This window comes from Vigna unguiculata, chromosome 4 (genome assembly GCF_037176805.1).
Source record: "Vigna unguiculata cultivar grain cowpea cultivar isolate G323 ecotype 2 chromosome 4, ASM3717680v1, whole genome shotgun sequence".
Taxonomy (NCBI): Eukaryota; Viridiplantae; Streptophyta; class Magnoliopsida; order Fabales; family Fabaceae; genus Vigna; species Vigna unguiculata.
Genome location: NC_140795.1, coordinates 31,228,908 through 31,249,645, shown reverse-complemented (window position 1 = coordinate 31,249,645; position 20,738 = coordinate 31,228,908). Strand labels below are relative to the sequence as shown.

The 20,738-nt window shown below is 30.9% G+C and overlaps 1 protein-coding gene across 1 annotated transcript; it reads left to right on the top strand.

The window, feature by feature from the left end:
- The first annotated feature begins 15,555 nt into the window (after positions 1–15,555).
- LOC146887022 (uncharacterized) lies at positions 15,556–18,164 on the top strand. Its single transcript, XM_085671983.1, has 10 exons — positions 15,556–15,720; positions 15,878–16,118; positions 16,216–16,311; positions 16,407–16,480; positions 17,077–17,228; positions 17,319–17,439; positions 17,521–17,571; positions 17,625–17,699; positions 17,791–17,868; positions 17,955–18,164. The coding sequence occupies exons 1-10, from the start codon at positions 15,556–15,558 to the stop codon at positions 18,162–18,164; spliced, it is 1,263 nt and encodes a 420-aa protein (XP_085528109.1).
- Positions 18,165–20,738: the final 2,574 nt, after the last annotated feature.

Below are 20,738 nucleotides of genomic sequence, written 5' to 3'. Positions count from 1 at the left end.
TGTTGGGGAGAATGTAAAGCCCACTTCTACCTTACCCTTTTATTTCTAGGGCTGCCCCAATCTTTTGGGCCTAAGGGCTGGCCCAATGGGAAATTCAGACCTAATCCGCCCTAATCTAATCCATTCACTCCACTTTACAGAAAACACAGCTGTCAAACTCTCCCCTTTTCGCAATGGAAAGCTCTGCTAGGGTTTGGTCCTAACTCTTGGTCAAGCAAGCTCAAGCACGTTTTACTCCACGTAAATTGTTTCAATCCATACCCTTTGTTAGCCAGTTGAACTTTGTGTTTCCCACTAGGTAGCCCCTGTTTCCTCACAGGTAGCCCCTGTTTCCACTCCTCGAGTTCGCCTAAGCGAGGAGAGTTTGCCTGAGCAAGAGAAACCTCTCACATGAGCGAGCACCTTCAGCCTAGGCAAGAGTTGGGCGAGGATGCATCCTTGTTTTGTTATCTTCTGTGCTATTGGATGTATGTTACATGTATAGTTAGATTATTGTATTAAAGCATGTCCTGAATGAAAAAGCATGAGTGATGTGGTTCATGGGTGATGAATGATGAGTTTAGTGTGATCCTTGGCATGTGTTTTAAATGAGATGGTTGGTATTAAAGTGGCATGGTATTGGCATGAGATGAAACTCCACATTTATGGTTTAAGAATAATGGGATGGTATGGATTCACTGCGAATATGAAAGAGGTGGATTATAAAGAGCTGGTATTTAATATATATATATATATATATATATATATATATATATATATATATATATATATGCATGATAGATCTTTCTTGGTTGAATGGGTATGATTGGTCTATGTCAGTGCGTAATTCCACAAGCCTCTAGGTGAGACCTCATGGTGGTACTTCAGTGGTCGAGACGTAATTCCATGACTCTTATTAGTGGGAGTTCATGGTGGTGCCCCATCTATATAAATTGTTAAGGATTCAAGGTAAGGTTGCATCCTGACACTCTAAGGAGTCAGTTAGTCTCACATAGAGCGAACTGACTCTTATGGTGAGAGTAGTAGGAGGCCTGAAACTCATTAAGGGCTAACCTTGTGTGTGGGGGATTGAGACATTGCAACACTTGTAACACATAGCTCGAGGGTGAGCAGCTCAGGGGTGAGCAGAGACATCCATCACAAGTGCAAGCATCCGCCGAATCCAACTAAATTATACATATCCGGATGAGTCGAGTCGAGTCTTAGTGTATTGATTCGAAAGTCATAACATGCTTGGATGATGTGTGTATATTTGATTTGAAAGCATATCTGATTGCATGATAAAATTTCGTTTTGCTCTAGCTTACCCTTCTATGTGTTGGTTGTGTGTTTCATCTGTGTGGTTCTTTCTTTTGCAATGATCATCAACTTGTTGATGTGAGCATATGCGAGGAACACTCGAGGTTAACAGGGGGGTGACAGTTTCACTGCTTAGCTATTGGACTGGCTTCTGTTTTTAAACTCTTTATTTTAGGGCTATGGCCCATGTTTTTTTTTTATCTGCAAAGAATTATATATATATATATATATATATATATATATATATATATATATATAAATATAATATAAAAGATTACAAATTTTTGACTGTGCTTTCCTATTACAAAAATTATTTATTGATGTACTAGTCTATCTTTTAAATTCCCATTAGTTTACTATTGAATATTGTACCTGGTTTATTTTTGGCATTGTGGTGTGCCTTGGTTAATTGTAAGAAATTATGTTTAAATTCCAAGACTACACTGCTATATTATTTTAGTGTGACACTTCCTTAAATTATGTTTATTAATTAAATAGGGTGTTACACGAATCATCATAAACCATTGCTGCAAAGCTCAAACCTAAAAACAACACAACAAAAGAAAAGAACAATAAAGACAGTAAGTGGGAACATGATGAAACGATGAAAAATAAAAAGGATAATGATTATTTGTGCGTAACAAGGAATATGGGAGTTTGGAAACTCATGAAATGCGAAACCCTTCTCCTTTTGATGTTGTAAAGCTATACAACGTAACCACAAAGATAAATAGCCACGACCTAGCTGGTACAAAAAGAACGCGTGCATATGTGTATAAGTCTTTAAAACTATGAAGTCGGGATACGCACATGGATACGGATACGACACGACACAGACATAGAGATACAACTAAATTAAAAAACATAGAACATGGGACACGACATACTAGTTTAACTAACACATTGTCAACTAACATAGAAATGAATCTAATTTATCTATCTAATATAAAAAAAAAGTGAAAAGTAGTTATTATATAATACTTTTCTCTTATTTTTATAATCATAATAGAAACTTATGTAATAAATTTACAAGTTTATAGGTTTTTTAGAAAATCATTGAATTTATGATTATTAACATTGTGTTCGAGCCATGTCAAAATCATGTTAAGGACAAAAAAATATCTTTCAAATTGAACACTTTATTAATACGTGTCGTACGAGGGTCGATGTCCGATACGTATCGAATACGAGATACGCCCTTGATAAAACGTGTCCGAGATTCATAGCTTTAAAACAATGTGAAGCTTTGTTTGGACTTTAATTTAATCTAATGATTACAGAAGATAAAACATTGTTATAGGATCAATTACTTAAATAAAAGATTTTTCTTCAAGAATTCTTGTCATCATGATTTTATTTTTAAAAAACATTTTAGAAGGTTAAAGATGCAAGATGTATTTAAGTTGTTACTAACTCCTCGAAAATTAGAGAAAAAGTTTTTTTTTTTAATATTGTGTTTTAGAAATTATTAGGAGGTTGTTTCTGATACAGTAAATTGTTATGCACCACCAGTTCTATAAATTTAAAAATTCATTATATTTTCTATCCCTTTTCTTTTATTCATTCATCAATGCATAACAATGATAACAACATATATAACATCCTTTAAAACAAAAATGATATAGTTAACTAGACGATTAAAATTCTGTAAATATTTTAATCAATATTGTTAGGCTAACCAATGTAATACACAATTTTTCAAAAAAAATAAAATAAAAAATATGTTTAATCCCCTATTTTTTTAAAATTTAACTGATATAGTGTCAATTTTAATATCAGGTTTCCCTATCTTCGTCTTCTTTGTTTTTGTGACATCCCATTTCTAATAGAGCAATCTACTAAAATTAAGCATCACATAATTATAATATAAAAGAGCACATGACATGAAGCATACATGTACTAAATATTACAGTTATCCACAATATACTTGGAATGAAAGTTTAGGCACACCATGATGCCATAAAACATAACACAAGAGTACTATTGTTTTGTGAAAGAATTGCTCAAGGAGCAAGGAATTTAAAACAAACTAAGAATTCTTCAAAAGGGCTCAATTGTGAGCAACAACCCAGACCATGGGGACCACTCTACACAACAGCATCTCCACCAACCTAAGTACCTCCAAGGGTTTCCACATCTGCTCACTCCAATAAATTGGTGATCATTGCAAAAAGGAGAAACCAAGCAAAGAAACATACACCAAAAGCAAGGGTAAGCTAGAGCAAAAATTATTTTAATCATGTTATAGAGTAAATCAATAGTCAGATCATATTATGCACAAATAAAGTAGTAGGCATCCAAATCATGTGAAAGCAAACAATTTCAAGACTCTATGACTCAATATCCGGATCATACTCTTGATATAGAATTCTAAAGGAAGTATGCGCTTGTGCTGGCTTCTAAACTCTTCATAGTCTAGACGCAAGGGGTTATCACCCAACCACACACAAGGCTAATCCTCTAATGTCTTGGGCCCAATATGTCCTAAGACTAGGACCTCCTGCCACTCTCACCACATAAATTATTCTATTGTATGTGAGCGTGAATAATTTTTAGAGTTCAGGATACCTTCCTTTATCTAGACATCTCCTATATGAAGGTATACATTAACCACCATCACCAAGAGTTTCCCTTGAAACTCTTTTACCAACAAAATCCAAATGCCATATCAAGCATTTAATTCTAATGCCAAACCACCACCAACCATATAGTCATGGTTTCAATTTCATACACAACATAGGAAGATCACATTCAATCTCATCCTTTATAAATGCATACCAATGTCCAACCCAACCAAGTCATGGCTTATTACATAACAACACATTATGCAAACGATTTGGGATTTTAGAAATAAAACTGCAGCTTGTGTAAAGCTTCAAAAATTTTGTATTTATATTCAAATTAAAGATGATTGAATCAAGAACCAAATGCAACAAGAACAAACTTAATTGAATAACTATAGAGAAAGTTATGCCTCAAACAAGCAACGAAGGTCAATGTTGTCGACAACCAAACTAGAGGGACCTTGTGATAAAAACTGCTCTCACTATAGAACTCTGATTCACGATCCGACTGGTCAACTTCAAGAACTAAGTGTTAGGGATCAGCTGTTAAAATTTTAGCTCGATCAAACGGTTAACAAATCGAAAAAGTCAATTTTACTAAAATTGCACATATCAAAAAAAGACATAGTCGCCCAGCGACGAAAACACTCACCAACCGACCACCTGATGATTCCAGAATACAAAAAATAACGTCAAATATCATAGTTTCATGAATATTTGAAATCCTAACTTGGAAATACACCAAAAATTAATGTTTTCCTCAATCTTTTCTCATATTCCACAAAACACTGATTAAACTTAGCCAAACAAAACAAGAACAAGCAAAACAACTTAAAAAAAATGAAACCCTAGCTTCCCTGACCTCGATCATGCTAGAAAACGAAGGCAAACTCTTAACAGAGGAACACCGTAGCTCCAAGAATCAAACAGTGAGCTGAAACGTATATACAAACACAAAACAAGGGAATGAGGATGAACCCTAACCCAAACCTACGTACCCGAACATGAAAAGGAGAAGAAAGAGCAAGAAAGTTCTAAGGTCCACTTACTTGGAGGCCGAACTGACTAAGCTAGCTCAAAAATGGAAGGTTTCTTGTGCCCTAGCAGAGCTCTCAAATGCTACAAAGGAGGGGGAGAAACTATTTTTCAAAAATGAGACAAGTGAGGCATTAGGGTTGTAAAGGGGGGTATTGGGGGTCCCCAAAGTGGGCTGACTCTGGGCCTTTGAATAGGCCAGGCCCAAACCCCTCTTAAAACAGAAATTAATTAAAAGGGGTCTCACAGTTTTCACACTCCATTCGTCTTCTTTGTTTTTGTCTTCCTCCATTTGCATCTCATACGTTCGAAGCCGCCATGACTCCTCCACTTGAAGTTGTCGTTGGTCCTCCATTTCGTGTTGCTTTAGCTGCATTGGTGGTCTCAATGATTGTTTCACAAAAGTCCTCCATTTCGTTGCCGCCAACCAAACCAAAACGTAATCCAATTCAAGAGTTGATTATGGCTTCACTTTATTTTGTTTCAAGCACCTTGTGCCATTCCTTGGAATGCAATCATCTTTGACGTTGACAATCACTAGTGCAGGGAAGGAAAACGACAGCGGTTATTTTCCACTTTTGGCTTCGGATTCGCACCCGAGGAATATACTGCCGAGGTGAAAAGACAATCCTTTATGCCTCGATTATCAACTCGACGCATATTGCAAAGTTACTATTTTAATTCAGATGTTGAATATTGTAGTGAGTCAACTTTGGATTATATGAGTACACTCTAAATTTATATTTTGCATTTAACTTATGTTTTGGGAAATGAACCTAAACCTTGTGAATTTGTATCAATACAATTATCTAAATGAATTAATTCTTGCAGGGAATGCTAATATTTATGGTGTCCTTGAGTCTTAAATTATACAAAGGTCTAGGAACAAAACAATGCACTCTCAAACTTACATTCAACGATGGATTCATGCATCCAATAAAAGAAATTATATCACCCCTTTTTTTATGCATTAATTGAACTCACTCACTACAAAAAAATAGTGTAAATTACGACGGTTATTTTGGTCTGTAACAATTTCAAAAACCACCGTATAATTCGTATCGCCATAAAGTATAATGTGGCGGTTTAAAGCGAACCGCCGCAACAACCGTCATTCTTTACATTGTATAACGTGGCAGTTTCTAAGGGTAAATTCTGGCAGTTAAAACTGTCGTATTTTTTTGAATGAAAATTAAATATATTAAAAATAGTGACACTTAAAAACTCCACAATTCATTTTATATTGTGACATCAAATGTCGAAATTCAAATATTTTATAATTTATTATTATTCACATATATTCATAATTTCATAATTTAATAATATTTTTAATAATTAAAATTTAAAATATATAAAAAAAATAATGATACTACAAAAATTTAATAAACATTATATTTCATTAAATCTAACAAAATTACATCAAAGTACCATGTTCAAGGATAAAAAAAAGACAAGATTACACATTCATCATGCAACACTAAAATATTTTGTTTCCACCACTTCATGTTCTTGTCCTTTAAGAAGATTAACCATTTTCTTCATGTTAGATCATTTATGAGGCTCACTTTGCATGCAAAGAGCAACCACATGATTGCTTGTTTCTTAGGCTGGAAGAAAGATTATTGCCTGAAGGATGAACAACAGATAATAAAATATAATAAACCTATATGAATCAATTTATATGCTCACCTTCCATCCCATGTGATTAAAAAAAACCTATATGAAGGGATAAAATACAACACTGTTGATTTTCCATTTGACTTGCTACAAAGCATGGTCTAAGCAATCCTACAACTTTTCTTCAATGTTGTTTATCAAAATAAGAAAATATGTTAGGAAAGTTTATCAAGATGAATTACTTATTATGCTCTAAGAAAAAAATCCCAAGTGAAATGCATTCGATACACAAGAATTGAAATACTTCAATTTTATAATTGGTTATTATCTATCTAATTCGAAATCACTAACTAAAATCATTATTTAATAGGTTTCCTTGTCAATCGATTATTATTTGTCTCATAAACCATATTGTTGTGTGATAGAGGACTATCCCTAGATTCCATACAAGAAGAACTTGAAGATGAACCTTTACAATTCAAAGGACCTATGACAAGGGCAAGGAGCAAGAGATTGGAAAATCACATCTATTCAAGACTCTTGGTACTACAAGCAATTGCAAGTGGAAATTCAAAGGATATGAAGATCATGGCTTGGAGCACTCTTGAAGGATAGTTATTAGGAAATCAATTTATATTTTTAAACTTTGGGTTTTCTTTTAGAAAATAAGTTATGTTTTTGAGCTTTGGGCTTTCTTTTATGAATTAGTTTATGTTTTGGTTTGGGCCTTCTTGTAGGGTTCTTAGGTTTTCTTAAACTCATGTGCCTATATATGGAGGTACCAAAAACTATTGTAGACTTTTTTAGTTATATATTGAATTTGATTTCATCAAAGAGAGGGTTCTCTTTGTTCTTGGCTTAGGCCTTTGGTTCTTATCAAAGATTAACATCTTTATGGCGAATCTTCATTTGACTTATCAATCTGCTAGATTATGGTGTCCTCCATCTTTGTCTTATTTTGTGTTCTTCTCTGATTTCTTCGTGTCATGCCTCTTGAGGGTTCAAATTCAAAAACGATCATACTCTTTCCTGGATAGGATCGTATCATTGTGTGGTTTTGTTCATACAAGAAGCCTAGCAAAGAATTGAAAATTTTAATACAAAGGTATGTGTTTATTGTAAAAGTAATGGGTTTTATCATGATTATGTTGTAAATGACTAGTTTTATCATGATTATGTTATAAATGGCTAATTTTATCATGATTATATTCTATATGACTAATGATTTCTCTTTTTAGTGTTATTAATGTTAGTGATGTCTTAGATGGTAAATCCACTACATCTTTATCCCATCTTGATTGGATTTCTCCTATGGTATATAGTGCAATAAGCAACGTGAAAGTTTGAGTGTGGGTATTACACATTGGATGTGGACCATAGCTCGTGCTAACATTGTTGATTCATGGGTCGATATAAGAGTTTATTTAACTATTGATGTTTAACATTGCTTCCTATGTTATATTATAACATAATTAATATGTTATCAAAACTATTACAAGTTTTTTAGGGTGTCAAACCATTAGGAACAGACAAACTTGAAGAAATTTGCATCAATTGGGCAAGATATTTGTTGAGGCATAAAAATTAGTTTTAATAGCCATTAGGAATGTTTTATTTGGATGCTTAACTATTTTGTGGCCTTAACCTTTAGCATAATAGTTTTGATATGCTTTAGTAATTTATTATACGTTAGAATAAATATTGATGATTAAGTATCATTAGAAAACATCAAGTATTTGAACTGTCTGCAAACTAGAATATATTGGTCTTATCCAGGTTATGGAATAGATTATAGAAACCAATGTTGTATTTAAAAAAACATTACATATTACACCAATGAAGGTCACAACTAATGTAATATGCATTATTTGTTTTAAAAACAACAATAGATATTACATCGGTTAAGGTCACAATCGATGTAATATGTCCTTTCTCTTATTAAAGCAGTTTTCGTTAAACCAAGGTTATATTTATGTGATATTACATCGATTTTTATCACCAATGTAATAGGTCTTGCACTTATTACATCACCTGATACAACATCGGTGAGAAAATCAATGTAACATGCCTAAAAAATTAGTGATGATTGGAACTTAAAAGTTGAATGGAATTAGCAAAGAAATGAGCAAAAGAGGAAGACACTTGAAATGGTGAACGGAATAAAGGTTGCACGCCACTTGAAGTGGGGTCAAAAGCCTGACCAACTTTTAAGATGAGTGGTGAAGTATCGCCACTTGAGCTTGCTCAAGATAAGGCAAGGAAGCTTCACTCCTAAGGAGAAAACCTTATAATGTTCAAACAAAATCTAATACTATATACAATTCTGAACCAACAAAAGGAAAGTTTTTCAATTAAATAATATATCTGACCTACTTCTCTTTTTACTTTTTTATCTACAAAAGGAATAAAGGCTGATGTGTCAAGCTCGTAGAAAAAAAATTGAAAAACAAATTAATCTCTCTCTTTTGTAGTTCGCACTATCCGCTCCTCTCCCTCTTTCATAGATACCTAATATTTTAATTCAAACTTCTTTCTCTCTCTTTCTTTGTCTTCTCACCGTCCGCCTTCTAACTTCTTTCTCTCTCTTTCTTTGTCTCTCTGGCTCTGCCTTCTCACTTCTTTCTCACTCACAGACATCCTAAGTTGTTCATCTTCTTCTCTATCTTCAGGGTTTCTCTGTCTTTCTTAGCTTCTTCTCTAACATATTCTTCTCTTTTTATATTTACTTTGATGTTTCGTTCATCTTATGTTTCTTTTGTTTACAGGCTTGAACTGAAGAGTACAAACACATGCATCTGACATTTTCCGTTCATCTTATGTTTCTTTTGTCAACATCTTTTTTTTTTCGCTTTCTCAAGCAAATAGGTATGGTTCTTTTTATATTTACTGAGATCTAAGTGATTCTTGCCTTGATCTTATGTTTCAGGTGTTTAAATGCTTGAAATGAAGAGTACAACCACATCCATCTGTTTTAAACCGCAAAAAACCGAGTATTGGTCGAGCTTTATATTTTTTTTAGCTTTCTCAATCAAACAGGTATTTTTCTTTTTATATTTACTTTGATGTTTCGTTCATCTTATGTTTCTTTTGTTTACAGGCTTGAACTGAAGAGTACAAACACATGCATCTGACATTTTCCGTTCATCTTATGTTTCTTTTGTCGACATCTTATTTTTTTGGCTTTCTCAAGCGAACAGATATGGTTCTTTTTATATTTACTGATATCTAAGTAATTCTTGCCTTGATCTTATGTTTCAGGTGTTTAAATGCTTGAAATGAAGAGTACAACCACATCCATCTGTTTTAAACTGCAAAAAACCGAGTATTGGTCGAGCTTTATATTTTTTTTTAGCTTTCTCAATCAAACAAATATTTTTCTTTTTATATTTACTTTGATTTTCCGTTCATCTTATGTTTCTTTTGTTTACAGGCTTGAACTAAAGAGTATAAACACATGCATCTGAGAATCTTCATTCATCTTATGTTTCTTTTGTCGACATCTTATTTTTGTTGGCTTTCTCAAGCGAACAGGTATGGTTCTTTTTATATTTACTGAGATCTAAGTGATTCTTGCATTGGTCTTATGTTTCAGGTGTTTAAATGCTTGAAATGAAGAGTACAACCATGCAAGTGTTTTAAAGAACAAAGAACTCAGTCTTTGTCGTTGTAGAAATGAAGTGTTATTTAAAGTTTATGAATACATTTCATCTTTGTGAAGGAAACAGGTAAATTTTGTTTCTATATTTAGTTTTCTATAAGTAATTCTTCCGTTCGTTCTTGGTTTTTGGTGTTTACAGGCTTGAAATTACCTGTTCAAAGACTGGCATCTTTTTTAAACAACAAAGAACTCATTAGTTGTTGCTGCATAAATGAACTGTATAATAACATTATGACTACATCTCAGCTTTGTTCATGTGGTTATTTGTTCTTATTTTTAATGTTTTTCGATTCTTTCTTTAACATGTTCACAAATCTTTGTATTCTCTTCTCATGGCCACTTTCCGTTTTTTACGACATCTGAAATATTTTTAGATATTTGATTTTATGTAAAAAAATCAGTTCACAAATATTTAATTATTTATTTTATTATTTCAACCATATTATTTTAATTCGTACTTTTTATTAACTTTTATATTCACAAGTAATTGCATTAATTATGATGCACGCTATCCAGTAAGTACGAACTCTTCCAACAGTAATGACTTTTCCTTTTCTCTTTCTATATATTGGCAACTACAAAGTGACAAATCTTATTTCTCTTCTGTAACCCATTTTCTTCTCTTAAAATTATTCTTCATCCCCACTCTGTTCTCAAACAATGGAATCCGTGCCCACACCACAATCTATATTTTCTGCCAAAATGGTTGGCAGATTCATTACTATGTTGTTGAAAGACCAGGTATTGTTTTTATTCCTTCACATTCCTTTGTATTCTTTATTTGTATTTCTTTATTCCAAACTTCCTTATCTTTGAAGGATTTTGGACACGTCGACCGACTCTTTATAATACGTAATTGGAAGGACCTTGGTTCATAGTGGACTATTGTTGATTATGACAGGAATGTTCATAATGTTACGTACAACATGAATATTCACACTCCAATGATCACCCAAGGCTGGAATGATTTAATATCTTTTTATGCAGATCAGTCTGACTATTTGATTGTCTTCAAATATTTCGGAAATTCTTCTTTCCAACTCCACATCTCTAAACGTGCTTGCGACTCAACATTGAAAGCCAACTTCTTGAACAATGTTTCCATTCGTCATCCTCTACATATGTCAAACTTAATTCATTTTGAAGTTGAACTATCCACATACTACTGTCAAGCCAGCCACTTGGTTAGTTTTAATTTTTTTTTATTATTTATTTACATGGATTCTTAATAAGTAAGATCTTTTATCCTTTTTTTGCAGTATTTGAAAAAAGAATTTGCCAGTTATTTTAAAAAAAATGGACTTACATTTGTTCTTCTACACGGACCAAGGGGAGAAGTCGAATGTAAATTAATCATAAGACGTAATTCTGTTAAGATTGGAACTAGCTGGAAAAATTTTTGTGATCTTCATCAACTTTCTGCAAAGGATCATCGTGAGTTGTTTTTTGAAGTTGAAGGTGACAGAACAAGCATCCATATCAAAGTTCTGTATCCATTAATTTGGTTTTAAATTTTAACATTTTGTATTTTATTTTTGTTAATCTTCTTTTATATATATATATATATATATATATATATATATATATATATATGAAAAGATAAGAAGATTTGAAGTGGACTTATATTTTGTATGCACTTATTATATATATTACTATCTGTGTTTGCTTAAAGATTTACTGTGTATAAAGTTAATTGTTTTTTTCGTTTTATATTCACGAGTATTTTAAACGTAATTATTATAATTTTTAAGTTTTTTATCAAATAGATTAAACACTATTATATGTTTATCAAATAAATCTAATACATTTAAATCAGAACTTTTAAGAAAATATCAATTATTTTTAATTAGATAAATAAATTCATTCAAATTAATTGTCATTAGATATAAAATTTAAATGTTACACGTCATTAAATGACATTAAATATTAGTCATTAATTTCTTTGTAGAGAACTATTTAACGTAAATATTAATTATAAAGTTTTAAAACATTCGCATTCCAAGATCATTGTATAAAAATCTTTAAATTTTTTAATTTTAATATTCAATAAATATTAGAGAAGTATGAAACATTGTAACGCATTGGAAATCACAATGTATCATTAACACGACTCACTACAGCCCTCTTCGTTTTACCAAATGTTCTATATTCCATGGAGTAAAAATAATGCTTTCAATTAATTTAAAATCAACGTGTCAATCAGTATTCCTCGCATTAATTTTTGCACTGCTCGAGATAATGATGATTAAACTGTTCCATCATCTCCCACACGTATTCATTATTTGAACGGATTCAGATCAATAAATTAATTACGATTTGCGGTTCCAAGAGACGTTTAAGTTTTTAAAACATTTTTGTCATTATGTTTTTCACTTCTCACGAGAATGATGATTGCACTATCTGTTGCACCGTTATACCTTTCTCATTGTGCAAACTCTTCAACTGCTATACTTAATAGTTTTTTCACGATTACGTTGATTCACATTTCAGAAGTCATATACGTCTCTAAATTTGAACTTATCTTCTCTGCTTCACATTAGCACCCATACATTGTGATTACCAGCCATACACTGCGATTTCAAGAAGTTCTTATCCATTACAGAAAGGTATCACTGTTAAACTTTTCAATTTGTATGAACAACACCCTTTTATGAACTATACTTCTCTTCATCTGCTATATCTTCTCGCTATCTTTCTTTCATTTTAAAAGACTCAGGTTTTTAACCATTTCTTTCCAATTAACAAAACCTATGCATGTTTTTATAACCAGACGTTTTTATAATTAGTTTTGTTCATCATCTTTCTTTCATTTTTCTAACCAGACGTTTTTATAATCGGTTCTGTTCATCATCTTTCTTTCATTTTTTTAATCAGACGTTTTTACAATTTGTTTTGTTCATCATCTTCAACAATTTCTTCTACATTTTTAGAGTTCGGTTATTTTTTTTTTTTGCCAAAAAAAACCTATCTTACCAATTTAACAGATGACCACTAAGCAATGCATCCTTGGTGAACAATCCATACTTGCCTCAAAGTGGAAGGGTGGATTCTTTACTATTTTCATCGAAGACCAGGTTTTTCTGAACTTGCTTCTTATAGATTATTTACCATTATTGTTCTCTGATTTTCGTTAACTAATATTTCTTTTTTATATTGCTTTTATTTACAAGGATTTTGCGTTCGTCAACCGATTGTTTGTCATTCAATTAGGCCATGAACTGGGGCCACGTTGGACTATTTCTGATAACAATGGTAATGTTCACCATGTTACCTTCAACATGAATACTTATGGTCCGTGAATTACTGATGGCTGGGTTGATATAAGAAAGTTTTATCAAGTAAAACCACCCAAACTATGTTATTTAAAGCATACTGGAAATTCTGATCTTGAAATACAGTTTTACGATCACTGTTCAGAATCAACTGTCCATAAATTCCTAAGTCATGTTCGAACAAATGCTCCTCTAATAAGGTCCAAGTTAATTCATTTTGAGTTCTGGCTTTCTAAGTACAACTGCAAAGCAATCTTTTTGGTTATTATTTTTTTCTTTCTTTTGTTCAATTTTTAGAATCTGTACACAAAACTTCATGTATTCTTTTTAACTTTGACACATCAAAAATCATTTCTTTTTGATATTATTTCTTCTATTTTTTTTTTTGCAGGATTCAGACTTACGTAAATGTTTTCGCAACAGTCAGCTCTCAGACATTGTGCTTTACGGTCCAAAGGCACGAGTTCAATGCAAGTTGTTGATTAGAGCTAGATCAGTGAAGATAGGAAGTGGATGGAAACGATTTTGTGAAGTTCACGGACTGGAGGCAAAAGATTTAATTCTTTTTTAGGTTGACGGTGAACAAGCAAGCAAGGATGTTAATGTTCTTCTTAATATAAATGATTATTATCATTGCCTATGAAGAATCGATAAACAATATTACTTAACAGATTCATAATCTGTAATTTTTGTATCAATTATTATGGTTTATTATTATATTATATATATATATATGTATGTGTTTAACTATTTGTATTTTCAACTTTTGCAAAGTTATTTAATGTTAACTGCTCCATATCTTCTTCCATATACGAAAATCTTTGGCATTTAATTACTGTCAGACACAAAAATGTCATATCATCTCTCTGCATTTTTAAAATTTATTATATTAATTTAAATATAACACTTTCCAGAAGATTTTTCATACACATCCCTTATAATACTTATTTTAATTTCTAATTATTTCAAAAACTTTTCAAATATGGTTTTTCAATGTCGATTGATATGACATTTTCCACTGCTTGATTAACTTTATATATCTTCCACCTTCCACGAGATTTTTTTCTGTTGTAACCATTTGTCATTTCATTACATATTTAATTGTACGATTTATATTAATTTTTATTAAAAAATTTAACGTTATTAACTTAAATAATCCAACACAGTTGCTTCTCCTCGAAGTTTCTAGGTCTTTTGTACAACACACTTTTTTTTTTACTTTTTGTAGAATTATTCATCCAAACCACGTTTCACACCCATTAACGAATTCTTACAAGCCATTAACGTTTCCAGTCATCAAAGGTATGTACTTCATTTGTTTTTATATACAAATATAGTAGTGTTGCTATACAGAAGAAATGAATTGAGCTTTGCAGTTCTAAGTTTTCGTCTAAGTAATTAGGGTTTGCTATAACTTTTTTCTACATTAATTCTTTCGTGAATGCTTTATACACCAGTATGTATTTGCAGATTTTCATTCTTTCCACATTACTGATTTAATTAACGGTTCACTGCTCAATGCATCACGCCAACAATTTATGTAGTCACTTTAAAGTAATATGTTTCATGCTTCATCTTCATCAGAATGCTTTTCTATTAATTTTCCTTTTCTATGAAACCTGTGAATAAATCAATATGATTATTTAATTTCTTCTGACATCAATAGTTGTTTTTTGCAGTTTTCACCAATATATATTGGCATGACTTCTGTCAAGATATCTATTTCTATTAACAACGTATGGTTATCAGTTTCTCAAAAGGTTACTACTCCATGTTTGAAGAGTCCTTATTTGAATATTTTGTACTTTTTGCTTTCTTCTACCATTTCAAATTTTATCAGCGACTAACATCTGAACCTTTATTTTTTTCAAAAATTGCCATATCCATGTTTTGATTAATCCTTACACTTCTTTTACTATCCTTTGACCAATCAAAAATATATTCTTCTATAGGTGCTTTGAACCTTTTATTTAGTTCTATTTTTTTAGTTGTATGAATTGCATTTTTGTCTTATTAGTTCTTATTTTCTCTATGTGAGTATAAATATGTCACGAATCTAATACTGACTTTTTTACTTCTCATTTTTCAATATTGTTGTTGTGAGTTCAACATGTCTCTCTGTGAAGTTCCAAACCAAAGCCAGAACGTAAGCAAAGTAACTCCACAGAAGGAAAACTGGAATATCATCGTTAGGGTCATTCGTTCATGGTTTGTTCCTGATTTTAGTAAACAGAGGTGTCCTTTTTCCATGGAGTTGGTTATTCAAGACAAAGAGGTTATTATTCCTATAATTCTTTACATGCTTCCATTAGACGTACTTTAGTTTACAAATTCGAATGAATAAAATATGTGTATGTTAAACATATTTATAGTTATATTTATATATCTTCTATTCATCTGTTTCAGGGTTCTAAAATACATTCTTCAATTAGACGTACTCTAATTTACAAATTTCAGAAGAAATTTCTGAAGGCCATGTTTATGCCATACAAAATTTCAGTGTGGCTCCGAATTCTGGAATATACAGAACTACACACCACCCTTATAAGATAAATTTCCAGTTTGGTACAAAAGTTTCTTTGCTTAATGTTAACTTGGTTCCTGATATGAAACCACAATACACACCTTTGTCCTTATTAACAACCACTGGATTTGATACTGATTATTTAGTTGGTAAGTTAATATTTTTAGTTCTTCTACCATTCATATTTTTTTTTATAAACATTTATTGTTAAAGTATATGATATAACATTTATGAATGATATTTTAGATATCTCGGGATTACTAGTCGGAGTGGGGACTGAAAGAGAATTGCAAGTTGATGGAAAGACAACAAAATTAAATGTCATAGCAATAGAAGCTGATGGTTATTCTATATCTATACTATACTACATTTCTTTTATATTTCTGTTGAAATAATGATTTCACATAACATTTATTGAATCTTTAGGTTTCGAATAGAATGTACTTTGTTTGGTATTTATGTGGATGAACTGAATGTATTTCTTTCAAGTGGAGAAGTACAAAATGCTGCTGTAAGTATAGAATTTGCGAAAGTCAAAACTTTTCAAGGTAAAATTTTGTTATTACTTTTACAAAGTAGATAGTACTACTTATTCCATGTTACTCTCACATACACTATATTTTTAAATATAGATAAGGTTCAAGTTCAAAATTGTAAGTTCTGTACCCGTATTAAGTACAATGTTAACTTCAAGGAAGCATCTGAACTAAAATCAAGATAATATTCAAATTGTTCTTCAGTTTATTCAAACTTTATAATCCATTTTTGTAACTATATTTTGGTAACTTTATAATGCAAGATTATCCTTTATTACCTCAACTTGATCTTTCAGATCTACATACATTCAATAATAGATTTATTGTTTATGAGAACAACTATATTTTGTATTCCACAGAATGTTTGAGAACAATGAATCTCCCTCTCAAGGATTAACGCAACTTTCTCAGAGTTCCAAAAATACTATGGAAGAGGACTTTTTAACACTTACACCTAGGACCACCATTCAAGGTCTAAAAGATTGTAAAGAGGTTAGAATCATTTTTTTATTTTTTTATCAAATTTTGTTGTTCACAATAATGTCTTCATTAATGTTTTTTATATTGAAAGGTCACTTACATATTGTTTGGAACAATTAAGCATATTTTGGGTGACAATGACTGGTGGTATACTGCTTGTGTGTGCAATAAAATTGTTTATCCAGATTCCAAGATGTTCTTTTGTGAGAAGTGTAACAAGCATGTTATAAAAGTCTTTCCAAGGTTAACTTATTGTTTATTAATATTAATGTTAATTAAAAACAACATTGTAATTACAACTTTTGTTCATTAATTTTTTTATTCAATTTTCAGATATAGGATTAAGATCCGAGTTATTCACTCTTCCGATTCAACCACATTTGTTCTGTTTGATAGGGATGAAACCACCCTTTTTAAAAAAACTTGTGCTGATATGTTAGACACTCATGATAAGGTATACTCTTCAATATATCCACTTATATATGTACATACACAATTGTTCTGCAAATGATATTAAATTATTTTGTTTTTGTAGATTAATGCTTCTAGAAATTTGCCTAAGGAGTTTGATCAATTAGTTATAAAAGTCTGTTGTTTAAAGTCGAAAGTAGGAACAATCAGAATTTTGAACTTGAGCAGTCTTTCAGAGTGAAGAAAGTATGTGTTGATGATGATATAATTCAAAAGTTCAATGATTCTTCCATGAAATCTGTGGTAAGATATAATTTCCGATGTAATTCGGTAGATTAAAGATTTCACTTATCTTTGTCTTTTTTATAATCTCATTTTTTTTACCTATTTGAAGGATGTTTATGCTGGGAATGGTGAGTTTAGTAGGGAAAAAATGCGTGTAGTCAACGAGTCCACCGTTCATATTGCAGAGGTATAGAAATGATATAAATTTTATTTTTAATGATGTTTCATTTTATTAATTTTATTAATGTTAACAATTTATAACATGTACTGTAGGATTTATTAGTCCGATTTACCAAAGAAATAATTGAGTCTGGATCCCAATCACCTGACCTAATCGAAAATAATCCAACCAATGATGATGCTAACAGTTCACTTAAGAGAAAATCTGGAAAGAAGACTGCATCACTTGACTCCATCGAAGAAGACAATGTTCCATTGAAGCTTCTAAAAAGAAATATTAAGAAGGAAAAACCAGTTAATTGAGATATGATTTTAGTTATTCAATTTCTAGACAATTTTTTTTATGTCTTTCCTTTTGGGACTATAATATGTCTACGCATCGTTTTGTCTTTAATTTCATCTGAACTACAACTTCTATGTTCAATTTGATGATAACTATTATGTGCTTATTGGTTACAATATTTAGAATTATATTTTTTTCATCGTTGGTCCATAAGATATTGTTGACATTTTTAAATTTTGGTCAACAAATATGACTGCCAGCTACATCAAAACTTATCAAAATTGATGTTATTTTGTATCATGATGTAATTAAAGTCATAAACACAAAACTTTTGTGAAAAAGGAATTTATAAATTTCAAGTTAGTATTTATATTCATTTTCATAAATAACATATATCTATTTTTTCTGAAAACAAAATTTATAAATGTTGATTTTTTATATAAATTCCTTTTCATAAATAAGATAAATCTGGCAAAGCAATTATCTGTTGACAAATTTTAAGTTGTCACAACAAAATTGGATGCCATATACAATTTTGAGTCAGTTATCTTTCTATTCATTACTAACTTATTAAATATTCTCCATTAAAATTTTGATATATATATATATATATATATATATATACAAAAAATTGGAATGAAATATTATATTTTAACTTAGTACGTCGATTTATATTAGATTAATCCTAATATTATATTTTAACTTAGTACCTGATTTATGTTACTGTATTATATTATCGAGATTTTATGTTATATATAAATATCTAAATATCTAAACTTCAGAGGTTGAAATATAGTTGGAAAATTGTTATATATTACATATATTATATTATGATATTTTATAGCATAATAGAATAATTTAATATATCTTTATAATGTTATATTCTCTTTTTAATCGTCTGCTCGTTTGCCAAGGCAGTAATAATTACATTACTGTTTAAGAATCTAATTGTAATCGTCCTGTCTTTTCATGTGTCATTTATCTTCTATAACTATTCATCTCCATTCTACCATCAATATCACACTTAAAGATCAGTTCAATCATATTCCACATTCTTCCAACTCTTTCTCTACTATCACTCTCAAAGTCCAAGCAAATGGAATACAACTTCAATGAAGAAGACGTTATTAATAGAATGAGTAAGTACTAGTTCTCTATTATTCACCTTCAGGATGAGGTACGTTCTTCGTCAATTCTTTTAGACATTTTTCTTTTACAAGAACTCTTCTACTCTTTTTATTTGTGTGACGGATTTCAAATGAATATCCTCATTTTGAGGCTGTTGGTTTTGGGGATCGTGCATTCGCCATTCTTTATGATGACGATCTTGAGCGTCAATGGACTTTAACAGATGTCGAAGGGAATAGACATGTGGTCACTTATAACAAGAATTTACAAAAACCAATGCTAATTGGAGGATGGACTGAATTAAGGCACCTTTATCAACTACACGATTTCCACACTATTTATTTTGGATATGTCGGTCATTCTTGCTTCCACATCACTGTTTTTCCCAGTAAATGCAAACCTTTTTCTATTGCACGGTTTCTTAAAAGAATTGAGGCAGATGAACCCCTTTTCAATGGACTGAAGTTGCATTTCTGCATATTTCTAAATCCAAACCAATGCAATGCTAGCCATCTGTTGAGATTCATTTCAATTACTAAATGGATGTTTATTTGATATTTATATTTATGTTTCCAAATTATTTAAAACATTTAATCCATATATTAAATTGATTATTACTTTATATTTAATTATTTCATTTCATTGAATGTTTTAGGATTTGCCAGCTGATTTTGGCAATTATCTTCGTCAAAGAAGATTTAAATACATTTTTCTTTATGGACCGCGCAAAACAGTCAAGTGCAAACTACTGTTGAGAAATCATCCCAAGAAGTCTAGCAAAATTGGAAGTGGTTGGAAGGAATTTTGTACTGCTCGTGGATTTCATCAAACTATTGACTTGGTGTTTGAAGTTGATCACATGAAAAGCAATTAGAATGTCAAAGTGCTTACATATTGTAATTTTTAATTTACAGTTAGTTTTTTGGTGTTATTTGGAACTGCCGAGTATAAATAGTTTTGATTTTATGTCTGCTACTTATGTAGTTGTCAACCTACAATTTTTATATTTTCAGCAATGCATATGTATAGTTCTATTTTCTTATCAATGAAATTTCTTTGAAGCTTCTCTCAAATTCTATGAATGCAAATAGAAATTTAATTAAACATTGATTTAAAGTGAGACATGTTATGGTATGATATTCATAAATAAAATAATTTAGTTTTATAATTGAAATGAAATATATATGATGGTATTGAAAGATGAAAAGTTGGACGATGGATTTTGGTCTGTTCTATATAATTATTGTATATTTCATTCCTATATTAACATATAAGCAATATTAATTGAACTTCTTTTAATGTAAATATTCAACTTCAATTCCGATTTATGTTTCTGTTGTCTGTTATTATATTTTTAATACTTATGTATCAGATGTATGGATGTATGTTGCTTTAGTATGTGCATACACTGATTGTATGTTATCATTTTCACACATAATGAGGTTAAAATTGCAGATACTTCCTAT